The sequence below is a fragment of the Cucurbita pepo genome, chromosome LG12, assembly GCF_002806865.2.
Source record: "Cucurbita pepo subsp. pepo cultivar mu-cu-16 chromosome LG12, ASM280686v2, whole genome shotgun sequence".
Lineage (NCBI taxonomy): Eukaryota > Viridiplantae > Streptophyta > Magnoliopsida > Cucurbitales > Cucurbitaceae > Cucurbita > Cucurbita pepo.
Window position 1 is genome coordinate 9,162,230 of NC_036649.1, and position 14,340 is coordinate 9,176,569.

At 38.1% G+C, this 14,340-nt stretch overlaps 3 protein-coding genes across 6 annotated transcripts in view; all 3 read left to right on the top strand.

Annotated features, from left to right (window-relative positions):
• Positions 1–581: 581 nt before the first annotated feature.
• Positions 582–4,593, top strand: LOC111807606 (asparagine--tRNA ligase, cytoplasmic 2-like). 2 transcript variants are annotated; one of them, XM_023693402.1, is made up of 8 exons: positions 582–1,279; positions 1,357–1,593; positions 2,360–2,944; positions 3,151–3,336; positions 3,441–3,514; positions 3,596–3,725; positions 3,834–3,892; positions 4,185–4,593. In XM_023693402.1, the coding sequence occupies exons 1-8, from the start codon at positions 866–868 to the stop codon at positions 4,366–4,368; spliced, it is 1,869 nt and encodes a 622-aa protein (XP_023549170.1). In that variant the 5' UTR covers positions 582–865; the 3' UTR covers positions 4,369–4,593. The 2 variants fall into 2 exon arrangements, with proteins under 2 accessions (XP_023549170.1, XP_023549171.1); XM_023693403.1 differs by having other exon boundaries at positions 582–1,243.
• Positions 4,594–5,098: 505 nt separating this feature from the next.
• LOC111807607 (ras-related protein RABA5b-like) lies at positions 5,099–7,123 on the top strand (the record flags this gene model as incomplete). Its single annotated transcript, XM_023693404.1, is given in 2 exon segments — positions 5,099–5,701; positions 6,954–7,123. Coding segments are annotated over 2 exon segments (507 nt in total), but the record flags the coding sequence as incomplete, so codon positions are not given.
• Positions 7,124–8,374: 1,251 nt separating this feature from the next.
• Positions 8,375–14,340, top strand: part of LOC111807608 — an 8,769-nt gene continuing 2,803 nt past the window's right edge. For all 3 annotated transcript variants that reach the window (XR_002816960.1, XM_023693405.1, XM_023693406.1), the window contains exons 1-11: positions 8,375–8,770; positions 9,194–9,303; positions 9,721–9,783; positions 9,951–10,143; positions 10,909–11,013; positions 11,097–11,227; positions 11,317–11,863; positions 12,032–12,097; positions 12,266–12,342; positions 13,207–13,488; positions 13,976–14,309. Coding sequence is in view for 2 of the 3 variants with exons in the window: in XM_023693405.1 (XP_023549173.1) it covers positions 8,498–8,770; positions 9,194–9,303; positions 9,721–9,783; positions 9,951–10,143; positions 10,909–11,013; positions 11,097–11,227; positions 11,317–11,863; positions 12,032–12,097; positions 12,266–12,342; positions 13,207–13,488; positions 13,976–14,309 (2,181 nt within the window). In the remaining variant the exon portion in view is untranslated. The remainder of the gene's footprint in view (positions 8,771–9,193; positions 9,304–9,720; positions 9,784–9,950; positions 10,144–10,908; positions 11,014–11,096; positions 11,228–11,316; positions 11,864–12,031; positions 12,098–12,265; positions 12,343–13,206; positions 13,489–13,975; positions 14,310–14,340) is intronic.

Genomic DNA, 14,340 nt, shown 5'->3' on the forward strand with positions numbered 1-14,340 from the left:
TCTATATCAATAAGATGCACCTTAATTTTCCATGGTTCAATCATAAGTATGTTTTGTTTGGAACAATTTTATGTTGGGTAATCTGTTAAATTTTTTCTTAAGATGCATGTGAGTGAAAACAAAACATGTTAGAAAAATTTCATGTTGATTTGTGGGAATAACATAACTATGTTGCACAAGATGCAGATGAATGTCAAGGTCATTAGGTGTACAACTTCGTACTATAATTAATATGAGCAAAGCCGCCGTTGAAAATGATATCTTTTAAAAGGTTCAAAACCCGACTAGATCAATTAATATAATTTTTTTTCTAGCATAATGTATAAATTGAATAATTCTACCTAAATTTATATTATATATTTAAAAAAAAAATCATCTAATAGTTTCTAATATATATATATATATATATATATATATATATATATATATGTATATATATATATATATGTATATGTATATGTATGTATATATACATACATATATATACATACATATATACACATATACATATACATATATACATATATCTGTGTGTGTGTGTGTGTGTGACGAAGAATCCCGATTTATGAACAGGTCGCTTTGACGTAACGTTTGATTACCAATTCGCGGCAAAAAACCAAAAACTTTGATATGAACAAACTCTCCGAGAAAATCCCGACCTCGAAGTATTCCAAATCAAACTCTCTGAATCTCTCTCAGTTCATCCCATACTACACCCGAAATCATTCCTCAGAAACAATCCCTTTCCTTCCACTAACAATCTCTCTCGAGTTTCCCCTCTTCTTCCCCAAGAAAAGCATCTCAATCTTCTTCTATTTCTCTCCATCCATGTCTCAATCAATCCCCCATTTCTCTACACTCTCCAATGGCTGCCCAACAACCTACAGTCTTCACCCCGGTGACCTTCTCCAACTACTCCAAGCGGATTCTTCTCAAAACTGTGTTCGAGAGTGGCGATGGCGGTCTGGGGTTTGTGGATCGGAAATTGGTGGTCGGAGGATGGGTGAAGTCCTCCAAGGAAGTCATTGGAGATGCTGTTCGGCCGCTGGTCGATGCTAGTGTTAAGGCGGCGGGTGATGTCCTGCCGCTGAAGGCTAAGGATGCGAGCTGTATTGAGATTGTACAGTCGCGGATTCCGATCGTTAGGTCTTTGCTTAGGATGCTGTATGGAAATCATTTACACGGCGGTGAGAAGTTGGAGACGAATGTTGATCAGCCGCCGCTTCCTTCCACTGCTTTTCTGGTCGTTAATGATGGCTCTTGTGTTGCAGACCTTCAGGTTCCTCTAATTTATGCACGCCAACTGTTTGTTATTTTGTTATGCGTACAGGACTTGGCTAACTAAGAAACTTTCAGGTTGTTGTGGAGTCCTCGTTACATCAGCCTATCCATCTGATGCCATCGGGGACTTGCATTTTGGTGGAAGGCATATTGAAGCGGATACCAGTACCTGGGAAACATACTGTCCGGCTTGAAGTGGAGAAAATCCTTCATGTAGGGAAGGTTGAAAAGGAAAAGTATCCATTATCACAGAAAAGGATTCCAATGGATGTTTTGAGGAAATTTTCTTATTTTCGTCCTCGAATTACTACGGTAATATGCTCAAGCTTCAATTATACATTGCATTTAGTTCCTGTTTTTTGGTTCTGTCTGCATGCCTATTAGTCTTAAGATCAACATCGGTTGGTGAGGGAAACGAACCTATTAATCTTAAGATCGACATCGGTTAGAGAGGAAAACGAAGCATTCTTTATAAGGGTGTCGAAACCTCTCCCTAGCATATGTGTTTTAAAAACCTTGAGGGAAAACCCGAAATGAATTTCAAAGAAGACAATATCTGCTAGCGGTGGACTTGGGTTGTGTGCCAGCGAGGATGTTGAGCCTCCAAAGGGGTGGACACTAGGCCGTGTGTCAGTAAGGACACTGGCCCCGAAAGGGGTGAATTGTTAGATCCCACATTAAGGAGAGAGAAACGCATGCCAGCGAGGACGTGGGGCCTCGAAAGGGGTGGATTGAGATCCTACATCGGTTGGAGAGGGGAATGAAACATTCTTTATATGGGCGTGGAAACCTCTCTTTAGCAGACGCGTTTTAAAAACCTTGAGGGGAAGCCTGAAAGGGAAAGCCGAAAGAAGATAATATCTGCTAGTGGTGGACTTGGGCTATTACAACGGTAATATGCACAAGCTTCAATTATACATTGCCAATGGAGATGTATTCCTTACTTATAAACCCACGATCATCCCTTTAATTAGCCAATGTGGGACTCTCTCCCAAAAATCCTCAACAGAGCTCAGGTGACAAATCGTGAGAGAACTATTGGATCTTGATCTTCATTGGTACTCTTTACTTTATGCAGGTAGCATCTGTTATGAGAATCCGTAATGCCTCGACTTTTGCAACTCACACGTTCTTCCAAAATCATAGCTTTCTTTACGTGCAATTACCCACTATCACGACCACAGACAGTGAGGGATTCAGTGAAAAGTTCCACGTTACAACACTTGCGACTAAATTAGCAGGTAAGAAAGTAGAACCAACAGAAGATAAAGAAACTGATGGTGTAAGTCTTGAAACTGTTAAGGCTGCTGTAATGGAGAAAAGCAATCTCGTCAAAGAGCTTGAGAGAAGCGAAGGCAACAAAGAAGCCTTAGCTGCTGCAGTTCAGGATTTAAAGAGAACAAATGAACTGGCATTACAATTAGAAGCCAGAGGAAAATCAAAACCCGAATCGAGCAAAGATAAAGTTAACGTCCATGAAAATTTCTTCCCACAAGAAACTTATCTAACAGTTTCTGGACAACTCCATTTGGAGACCTATGCGTGCGCCCTTGGCAATGTTTATTCGTGTGGACCGAGGTTTCGAGCAGGTAAAATCGAGTCTGCAAAACATGCAGCTGAAATGTGGATGGTGGAAGTTGAAATTGCTTTTGCTGAACTCGAGGTACGAATTTATGATCTTTTTACTTGTTCCTTCAGATTGCTTATTATTTGACATCTAAATTATGGATTTAAGTTTCCATGTTGATTTATCCATTAAAATCTTAAGGTTATTTTCTGTGATTAGTGGTTGTTTATAATATCATTGCACCACCGATTGAAGAAGTTTCATCTTTTAACTTACATTTTGTATCATCATTGGGAGTCTAGGATGCCATGAACTGTGCTGATGACCTTGTAAAATTCCTCTCCAAATGGGTATTGGACCACTGTGTGGATGATATGAAATTTGTTGAAAAACGAATCGACAAGACGAGCATTCAACGCCTTGAATCGTTTATATCATGTTCGTTCGAGAAGGTCTCTTACACTGCGGCAATAGAAAGTCTGGAAAAGGTGAAATCCTGATTATCTACACTCGTATCATTTGACTCAGTTTTTCATTTCTACCCCTGCCCACATGAAATATTGAAGGGAAAAAACAAAATCTTCATTGTCAGGCAACACCCGATCAAAAACATCAACACTTGAAGAGCCTTAAATTTGGCGCTGCTTTAACTGCTGATCATCTCAGGTATGCAAAATGTGCTATTACAGTCCATAAGCAAAATGAGTTCTTTATTTTTCATTTTTTTCTTCATTTTACATGAAACAGTTATCTGGCTGATACCATCTATAAAAAGCCTGTGATAGTATACAACTACCCAGAAGGAACCAAGCCATTTAATGTGCGCCTGAATGATGATGGGAAAACTGTGGCGGCATTTGATGTAGTTCTTCCAAAGGTTAGCACATGGGCATGTATATTGACTCTTGGGGGAATTTATTTTTGGTTGGATCATCCTGTATTGAATGAAAAATTGTTTCTTAAACTGGCACCCAACTGTTTGTAGGGCGGAGTAGTAATTTCTGGCAGCCAAAAGGAGGAGCGTTTAGATGTATTGATGAGAAGGTATGATATTTTACTATACATATGTCATCGTCTTTACTTGTGATGTCGTCGTCAGCCGTACAGGGGTGCCTTGTCTTTACTTGAAAAATAGCACATGACTTGAGTATAAATCGTTAAAACTATCATAGAGATAGTTTTCAGTCTGGACAAAATTGGATGTGTAGTACTTCACTACACACGATCCACACGTGCAAATTTTACTAGTTTTGCGACACTCCGAAAGTTCTCTAAACGCCCACGAAAAAAACAAAGGGAGAGTTATTGATATCTGTTTTAATATGGTTGTTGGCAGGATGGGGGAGATGGGGCTGCCAAGGGAGCAGTACGAGTGGTACTTGGAGATCCATAGGCATGGAGCAGTGAAGCACTCCGGTTTCAGTTTGGCATTTGACCGATTCCTTCTGTTTACTACTGGTCTCACTGACATCAAAGATGTTATTCCATTTCCAAGAAGTTTTGGAAAGGCCAGCGATTAAAAGGAATCAATTGCTCTAAAATATTTTATGATGCTGAACAAAGTGTGTTCATGTACAAACCCAAAGAAAAAATGGCATCTTTTAGGAGATTTGTGTTTGTTTATTGCTGAGATTTGTTCTTGTACATAAAAAAAACAAAAGAGATTTGTGGATAAGACTCGTGGTTTGTCAAATCGGTTAGTTGTTTATACAGTTCTTAACCATTAATCGCTATGCTTGGTTTAATATTCAAATCACTTATGACAGTTTAGTCGTTAATATAGTATTCTAACCGCTATCACTTTTGACCCTTAGCTCTTAATGCTGCATCTCTTCCGAGATCAGGGCCCTTTATCATGACTTCTGTTTGTTGCATACCTTGATATGCTACTACCCGAATAGCATTTCCTGCTACCGTTTGAGCGACAAATAGTGTCCTTCTTGGACCTTTGAATCCACAAGTACTAGCGGAGGACCAAGAAATTACCTGACCCCGTACATCTGTAACCGTCACAATTATATTGTTGAAACTTGCTTGAACATAATAACGCCTTTTGGTATTTTAGCGTACTTTTACGTGAACTAATATATCTATTTCTATGTGAACCGATTCTTGCTCTATGTGAACCGATTCTTGCTATGCTTTTTGCAAATTTTTCCATCCAAGCCAAATTATCCTACTGAAAAAATATTTGGTGTAATTGGACCTAAATTTGACTAGCAAAAGCGTCAAGGAAATAGTGGACGGTGGTGGAGCGTCCTTCAAGATGAGCTGCAGTGTTATAGTTTCTCAGTGCCTTGAATTGCGCACACATTGATTTCGATTTCATCAAACACAGAATCAAAGGTGGTTGGGTCCCAATTCAAGCACCGAAATCTTGAAATTCATGAATTCCCCGATAATCATGGCGTCTTTCTGTACTTCCTGTCATGAGTTTGGAGTTATAGCATTACCATCACCCGTTTTGCACAGTACAAAAACCTCAACTCTAAGTTTTTCCTTCTTCATCTTCATCTATGGCGGCCGACGACGACCAGGGCGGCGAGGACTACTTGTTTAAGATTGTTCTGATTGGCGACTCTGCGGTGGGGAAATCGAACCTCCTCTCGCGGTTCGCTCGGAATGAGTTCGATAACAATTCCAAGGCCACGATCGGCGTCGAGTTTCAGACGCAAGTGGTGGAAATTGACGGCAAGGAGATCAAGGCTCAGATCTGGGACACCGCCGGCCAGGAGCGCTTTAGAGCTGTCACTTCAGCTTACTATCGCGGCGCCGTTGGCGCCCTTATTGTCTACGATATTAGCCGCCGGAGTAGCTTCGACAGCGTCAAGCGGTGGCTCGACGAGCTCGGCGGTACGTTCTCTTCGAATCTGCATGGTTGCTTTACTCTTCTGTTTGTTTGCAGAAGCAATTTATGGAACTGAATCGAATTTCTTTCTTCGGTTCATTAGAATCTGCTGTTGGTTTGGTTTATTGATTCTTTGATTTGCAAGGAACTGTAAGAAACATGGCAATGATAGAAAATCCACTGTTCTTGGTTATTCTACTGCTTCTTGTAGGAAAGCTGGATTAGATTAGATCAAAAGGATGAACGAGTTGCTTTTGATCTTACTTACTGGACTTACTTCAGTGAGTAATTTGTTATAAACTAAAGAATTGACTAGTGGTGAGGCTTCCCAAATTCATACCAAAAAACAACAGTTTAGCCCTGTGTAATGTTTGAAAACAGATTCAAAAAGAAAAGGCAAGGACCTTGTTTCTTAGCTCATAAGTCACTTCTAGTCAATTTTAGGACAAACTTCCTTGTTCTTCGGGCATTTGGTGATAATGAAATTTGAATTTCAGTTTATGGCATGTGAAGTTATTAAAGAATAGCTGCTTAGTTTTTATAGGTCTATCATTGGAAGTGACATGGTGTTAGTAACTGTTGAATCAATGACCCAAGAACTTTTTCTTCAAATTTTGAATGGTATGCTTTTTGGGCTCTCAACAATATCTGTTAGCGGTGGGCTTGGACAATTACAGATGGTATTAGAGCCAGGCATCGGGCGATGTGCTAGTGAGAAGACTGAGCCCCGAAGGGGGTGAACACGAGGCAATGTGCCAGCAAGGACGTTTGCCTCGAAGATGATGGATTGGAGGGTCCCACATCGATTGGAAAAGAGAACAAGTGCCAGCGAGGACGCTGGGCCCTGAAGGGGGTGGATTGTAAGATCCACATCGGTTGGGGAGGAGAACGAAACATTGTTTATAAGGGTGTGAAAACTTCTTGTTTAAAAACTTTGAGGGAAAACTCAAAGAGGACAATATTTGCTAGCGTTGGACTCTTATTCTTAGTTGAACAGGAAGAATTGACGAATGATATACTTTTTGAGTCTCTTCATATCTTCACGTCGATATAATATTGTCCGCTTGCATGGTTTGCCTCATGTTCCTAACACCCAATATAGTTGTTTCTCTTTACTTTGTATGGGCTACATTTACTTAGATATCTAGATAGGTAATTAAAGCAAGCAAATCTCATACATAATCTCATACTTCATTGTCATTTGCAATTTATAAGATTATGAACTGAAGAAGCTTCCTCTCCTGCTACCGTTTGCAGTGCATTGTGATACGGCGACGATAAGGATGTTGGTAGGGAACAAGTGTGATTTGGAGAACATCAGAGATGTGCATGTTGGGGAAGGCAAGTATCTAGCAGAAGAGGAAGGACTGTTCTTCATGGAAACCTCTGCTCTTGATTCCACCAATGTCAAAACAGCCTTTGAGCTTATTGTTAGGGAGATTTACAACAATGTCACCAGGAAAGCCCTCAACTCTGACTCTCACAAGGCCGAGCTTTCTGTAAATCGAGTAAGTTTGGCCGATGCGGGAGCCTCGTCCAAAAAAGGCTTCTCGTGTTGCTCTCAATGAGGTTCATGTTCTCCCTCCCAAATTTTTAGCTCTGAGGATTGTATTCGATAAGTCTAACAGGTCTCTAAAATTTAGGTTTCGAACCAATTCATTCTCAAACTTTCAATAGTTTCGTGTCTGAGAAAGTTCGAGAGTTTACTAGAAATCCTAAAGGGACTGGGAGAGTACCATTGTTTTGTATTGTTCTTATCAATGTCCTCATGTGTCTCTTCAAGATTATCCATTCTAGAACGGTTTAGATGAATTATTCCAAAAATAGAAATTAAAAGATAAATAAGTAATTGCAAATATTATGATTTGAAAACTTAAATACCTGAAATTTTGCCACGCAAATGCTTATATAGTTGGAATATCCATAAAAATTAATTAAATTAATCGGTGATTTATAAATTTTTATGAAAATGTAATACTTGCATTTATTTTATTTTAACCCAATGTTTTTTTTTTAGGAAATGCATACTTTATAAATATTTAAGAAAATAAATTTAAACATAATCAATCAATATTAAATTAAAAAAAAATTAGTTAACCAACGTTGGTATAGTTCAACTAACATGAAATATCTACTCTCGAATAATTTTTAAATTTTAATTTTTCGCTTTATATATTCGGAAAAAAATTTAATCATATTAAAAAGGAGACATTATATAGATAAAATAGAAATGTATTTATGTTTAACATGTGGACATTGTTGGATGAAAGTGTCCCACGTCCGTTAATTTAGGGAATGGTCGTGAGTTTATAATCAAATAATAGAGTATGAGGCCTCCTGGGGAAGCCCAAAGCAAAACCTTATACTCAAAGTGGACAAATTTTCAAATGTCGAATAAAGTATTGTGAACTTCGAAGAGAACTCCAAAGGAGTTGAGCCTCGATTGAGGGGAGGTGTTGGATGAAAGTGTCCCATGGTCGGTACGACCTTTAATTTAGTGTCCCAGTGTTCGTCTAACGGACCTCTCAATTTTATGTGATTTTTTTTACATTTATAATAAAAATGCTTAATATTTATTTATTTGTAATAAGTATGACATTTTTTTGAAGGTATTTTGTATTAATTTAGCTAAAAAGAAAGGAAAAAGGGTGTGGCATATTCTTCTATACTAACGCACGCGATCCATCTCTTGGGTAGCCCCTTTAATCTTCCTCCTCTCAAGATTTTCAGCATAAAACTTCCACTGCTACCACATTGGCGACTTCCTCTTCCTGCCCGGTGAATCCGATTAGGGCTTTTGGATGGACCGAGTGCAGTCCTTTCAAAGCCGATTCGAGTCGTGGGTCAGAGATCAGCGCGACAAGGTCCTCAAGGTCTCTTGGGGCCCTCTGCAATGGAAAATGAGGTGGCCGTTCTGGAACTCCGACTACAGGGAGCAGAGGAAGAAGATTCAGCAACAGTACGAGCGGCGGAGGCAGCAACTTCATGACCTCTGCCTTGCTCTTAAGGCTGAGTCTGTTGCTGACCTGCAGGAGATTCTGTGTTGCATGGTTCTTTCCGAATGCGTTTACAAGGTATCGACGATCTGGAACGTCTTGTAATTGTTTGTTTGTTTGTTTGTTTACATTTCGATGATTCTGGAAGTTCGGGAGAATTGAAGTGAACTTCATTATTTTCATTTCAGAAACGTTGTGTTCATGATGTTAATAGAAACTATAATGGTTCATACTGAATAGTGTGCCACTGGTGTTTGGCTGAGCGTGCTACTTGTGGAAGTTTATGTGAGGGAGTTTAAATCAAAAGAATTTCGTCCTTTCCCTTAGCCTTAGAGTGGTCGAGTGGTCGAGTACCTTTTCTTTATGGTTTGTAGCTTCTTGCTGTTGTTTCTTTCTTTCCGTATGCCACAATTATCTCCAATCTATAACTTCTTTCATTTGTTAACTGATCTAAGAGCATATCATCCTTGCATAAAATGCCTAAATGAATGAACATTGTAGAGACCTGCGAGTGAGTTAGTTCGAGCTGTGAATAAATTCAAGGCTGACTTTGGAGAACAAGTTGTTTCTCTGGAACGTGTGCAACCATCTTCAGATCATGTTCCACACAGGTTTTCATTCTTTTATTGAATTCGATTCAGAAATGTTTACTTCTGCTCCTGATAATCTTTCATATCACACACTCGGAACTCCAATCCTATCCATGGGGTGCTTCTAACTTTACTTTTCCATATGGATTTGTACCATGCTTGATCTTCTAGGCTCCATTTTTTATAAGGAAAAAAATTGAGAAAAGTGATTTTAACGGTCCTATGCTTAACGTGAGTTTTAACTCATCTGAACTTCTCTTGTTCTATAATTGGATTGTTCACCAATAGCTGGAAATGAATGAAACTCACATAATATTCTTGTTACATGCTGTATTATTTTTTTTTATCCATCATTTTATTTAAGCTGGTGGGCTAGTAGATGGTTGAATCATTAGAGTTTTGTTGGGGGTGCTTATCAGGTTGTATCGTTGTTTTTAGGTATTTACTGGCAGAAGCTGGCGATACATTGTTTGCTTCATTCATTGGAACAAAGCAATACAAGTAAGTTGGGAAGTAGTTGATTCTCTTGCTGCTTGAGTCTACATTAGAATTCATTGTGTCTGTGTGTGGAAACTTTTTTCTTCACTNTTTTTTTTTTTTTTTTTTTTTTGTTCCCTCTTCCCCCCTTCTTTGTTTTCTTTGTAACTTTTTGCTTTGCATAATGTAAGGGATGTAATGGCTGATGTGAATATACTACAAGGAGCAATATTCCATGAAGATGTGGTGGATGGTGTTGATGGGACCGATGTTTTGAATTCTGATGAAGATGAGAATCAAAAGGGAAAATTTGAGAGCTCATGGAATCCCCTCGAGTCAAAAACTAAGCAGCTGAAGAATAAATCCAAACCTGCTGCCCATCGGGTAACTAATTTTGTTGTACTCTTTTTTTGTCCAGCTCATGTGGAACCTAATTAGGAACTGTACGATTCTTTTAACCCCTATGTTACGAGATTTTGTTGGGTTTTCTGATTTTCACAGAACATTTTCCTTTATGAGAAACAAATTTATTGATTAAAGTGATTAATAAAAGTGAAGTGAGGAAAATATATCCTCCAAATTTCCCTAGCCGTAGCAACAGACCTCTCCAACTTTCATTAGATTAGGAGAGTTATTGCAGAAGCTCTTAGTTAGGGCACTCTTATGAGGAGGTAATAAGACAAAGAAGATTCCAAAATCAGTATTATCAACAGCTGAGGGATCTTGTACTTCTGTTTAACTGAATTTTCTAAAGAGTAGCATTGAGCAAAATTCTTCAAAGAATTCTAGTTTGACCAAAAAGAGGTTGATATTATATGGAGAAACAAAATAGAACCCAGATTATTGTTGATACGATTCTAATCTGTTGTGTAAAAGGATAACTAATGAAAAGGTCGTTAGCATATTCTTCGCTGCTCCTGATCAGGGAGGCTAGTGCAAGATTCCTTACTATTTATAATTTTTTTAAAATTTAATTAATTTAAAATCTTAAATTATATTAAATAATTAGTAATTTTAAAATTCTGGTCACAGGTTCCAATTCTGCCTTCAAACTAAGTGCAAATAATTTTTATAAAAATATTTTTTGAGTTTCCCCCCTCCGTATGTGCTTGCAAAACGCCTTATCCTTCATGTTATATCAATCCTCAGGGTTTCTTGGCTCGTGCCAATGGAATACCTGCTTTGGAGTTATACAGGCTTGCTCAAAAGAAGAAACAGAAACTTGTGCTATGTGGACACTCACTTGGTGGAGCTGTAAGCCCAGTTCTTATTTAGTTTTAGCAGTTGATTTTGTGTAGTGAACTGCACAACGTAACTCTTGTTGCTATCCTTCTTAGGTAGCAGTTTTAGCTACTCTTGCCATTCTTAGGGGTATTGCAGCCTCTTCTCCTCTAAAGGAGAGTGAAAAATTTCAAGTCAAATGTATTACTTTTTCCCAGCCTCCAGTTGGAAATGCAGCTTTGAGAGAGTATGTCTTCATATATGATTTGTCAGTTTCCTTTTCTTTTTTAAACTAATTAAATTTTTAATTGTCACCTCAACATTTCCCCCTTTCAGTTACGTCAATAGGAAAGGCTGGCAGCATCATTTTAAGAGTTACTGCATTCCAGAAGATTTGGTCCCACGTTTATTGTCTCCTGCATATTTTCACCATTATAATGCCCAGCCTCTTAATGCGTCACCTGAGCCTCGAGGCAATAATTTACTGACAAACAAACGTGAGGAAGGGACCGAGAAGCCAAAAGAGAAGGATGGGGAGCAGTTGGTTTTAGGTCTGGGCCCTGTACAGACTTCCTTCTGGAGGCTTTCAAAGCTCGTTCCTTTGGAAAGTGTTAGAAGGCAAGTTAATAAGTACAGAGAAAAACATAAGGCTCCTGTTGGGACATCTTCAGCATCAGATTCTGTTTCAACAGCCTTACTTGAAGATGATGTTGTTGAACCTCAATCTCTTGAAATCGAGGAGGGTTTGGATGGTATATCTCTGAAGCCAATTTCTGACTCCGATAGTTGTCCACCTACAAATGTAAAATCTGCTAAAAAGAACGGGGTTGGTAGGAACTGGCGTAAAGTGCCTTATTTACCTTCATATGTTCCTTTTGGGCAAGTACGTTTTCTTATTTTGCACGTAGTTATTTAATTACTTTCTTTGCCTACCTCTTTTCTTTACCAACTGATTTTTTGTTCACTATTGTATACTTCTCTATTTCTTCATTGAAAGTTTTGTTTTAATTTTTTTTTTGTAAATTCAAACACAATTATTCTTATATTGCAGCTTTATCTCTTGGGGAATTCTACGGTTGAGTCACTCTCTGGAGCTGAATATTCAAAGCTGACTTCGGTATGTGTTTCTTATGCTTAACAATCAGATTTTCTTCCACATTTGAAACTTCTGTAGATTATTGATTTTTTTAGTAGCAGTTAGTTTGAGAAATTATTTGAATACCATGTGGGTTCTGTTTTGAATTTTCTCATGTTGTTTGCTTTCTTCTGGCAAAGGTATTTTCAGGTAAGTTCTGTAATTGCAGAACTACGGGAACGGTTCCAATCACACTCGATGAAATCATATAGATCACGATTCCTGAGGTAGTCAATCACTCTTTATTTGAAGCTTAGTTCTTATCATGTTTTAATTTCAATTTTTGAACCATCTTAATTTAATGAAATTAGACTACTATTTTGATTGGGTTTTTTTTGTGGAATTATGTAAATGTTTTCTATGATAATAAAATGCGGCTCCAAGGTATCTAACGGGAGGGTAACTTATTTACATGCTTTGTGGTGCTTTTATTGTGTGCTTTCATAGTGATTTGTGTCATATTGGCTTTCTTAACCGAACTTTGTTAACCTTATGAAATATATTTCACTGTTGCATGATTAAATTTTTCAATATTAGGTAAAGGTATTATTAGTTAATGATGTGAGAAGTCCTTCAGCCTCTTCTCGTTTTTTAATATTTCTTTTGATGTTTTTGAAGAAATTGTTTTTAAGGACCCAAAATATGGGTGAATATAATAGAAGAGAAATTTCAACGAAGGAAACTAAAGGATATTAAATAATAAAATTTTAATCTACACATAATTATGCTACATACAAATTTACATCTTTCTCCATGTTTCTTAAAAACAAATAATAATAATAATAATAATAATAATAATAAAGAGAGAAATCTTTCGGTCTTGATGGCTTATATGGGCAACTTTCAATCCTGAAACATGTGTTAAGGCAACATATAACTGATTATTTTCTCAACATCTTGACATCAAGCGGTGTTTCTGATTTTGGACTAGATCTTGATTTTGTAAAGCCCAGAAATGTGCGAACGTCATACATAGTTTTTCTTTTTTCTTTGTTTTCCTTCCATTTTTTATATTTTGACTTTTAATACAATAAATGTGGTGTTTTCAATATGACGTACTTTTATATTGTTTGAAACTGGTCTCTGTGCAGAATCTATGAATTATGTATGAAAGATGATGCCTCATCTATCATGGGAGTGGAACAAATGCAGCAATTTCCGCATCTTCAGCAGTGGCTTGGACTTGCTGTTGCAGGTACTGTCAAGCTTGCACAAATAGTGGAGTCTCCAATTATTCGGACTGCAACTTCTGTTGTTCCTCTTGGATGGAGTGGTATGCCCGGTCAGAAAAACTGTGACCCTTTAAAAGTTGAGATCACTGGATTTGGCTTGCATCTTTGTACTCTTGTGCATGCTCAAGTAAATGGTAACTGGTATAGCTCTATGCCTCTTTCTCTCTCTTGTGTGATGAATGTAACTCGAGGTAAGGTTATTGTGAGTAAATATGAGCATCATCCTTTTAAGTGGTTATCTAGTGGGCTCTTGAGAGGTACTACCTGAAATCTTTGGAAAGCTGTCTGATGGGCTTCTTTTCTTCTTCCACTTCGCTCATNGGGGGGGGGTGGAAGAATTGTACATATCAATTACACCACATAACTTTCCATGGTTTTGGTTCTTCCACTATTTGAATTCTTATGAGACTATTGAATGATTTAAATAACATTAGTTTTTGCAAGTCTTCCTGTCACCTATATTAAAACATCGAAGAGTTTTGGAACATACACAAAAAAGAACGTTTGTGAAGATAGTTTTCCAAATAAACCCTTAGCTTCTTAAATATTGTTATATTGAAGTTGGCAGTTGTCAGTTCGTTTCAAATGGACAGTTAAATATTGAAGGTCTTACTCGGCATTTACTCAGGTGTTCAACGAGGGTGGAGTCCTTTCCCCCAGTTCCAACCATCTCTTCTAGTCAGGGAGCCCCTGAACTTCAAACAATGCGAGTTGTGGTTGGAACATCTCTGAAACGACCACCAAACCATAAGGCAGTGGCGGATTCAGCAAGTCCACTGTTCCCAGTGACTAATTCATCTGTTGACGATTCTAGTTCAGAACATAGATTACCCTTTAATATGGAGAAATTCATTCGTCCTGATGGTTTGGGTGACTTTTTCATATTCTGTACCAGTGATTTTGCAACAATCATGAAAGAGGTACATGTGAGAACTCGCAGGGTGCGGCTAATTGGCCTTGAGGTATGTTCAACCCCCCCCCCCCCCCCCCCCC

Excerpts from the sequence above, each read along its gene's own strand:
- LOC111807606 (XM_023693402.1), top strand. The coding sequence starts at position 866 with ATGGCTGCCCAACAACCTACAGTCTTCACCCCGGTGACCTTCTCCAAC. Across the intron at positions 3,337-3,440 it reads CAATAGAAAGTCTGGAAAAG|GCAACACCCGATCAAAAACA; the intron begins GTGAAATCCTGA and ends CTTCATTGTCAG. Across the intron at positions 3,726-3,833 it reads TTGATGTAGTTCTTCCAAAG|GGCGGAGTAGTAATTTCTGG; the intron begins GTTAGCACATGG and ends AACTGTTTGTAG.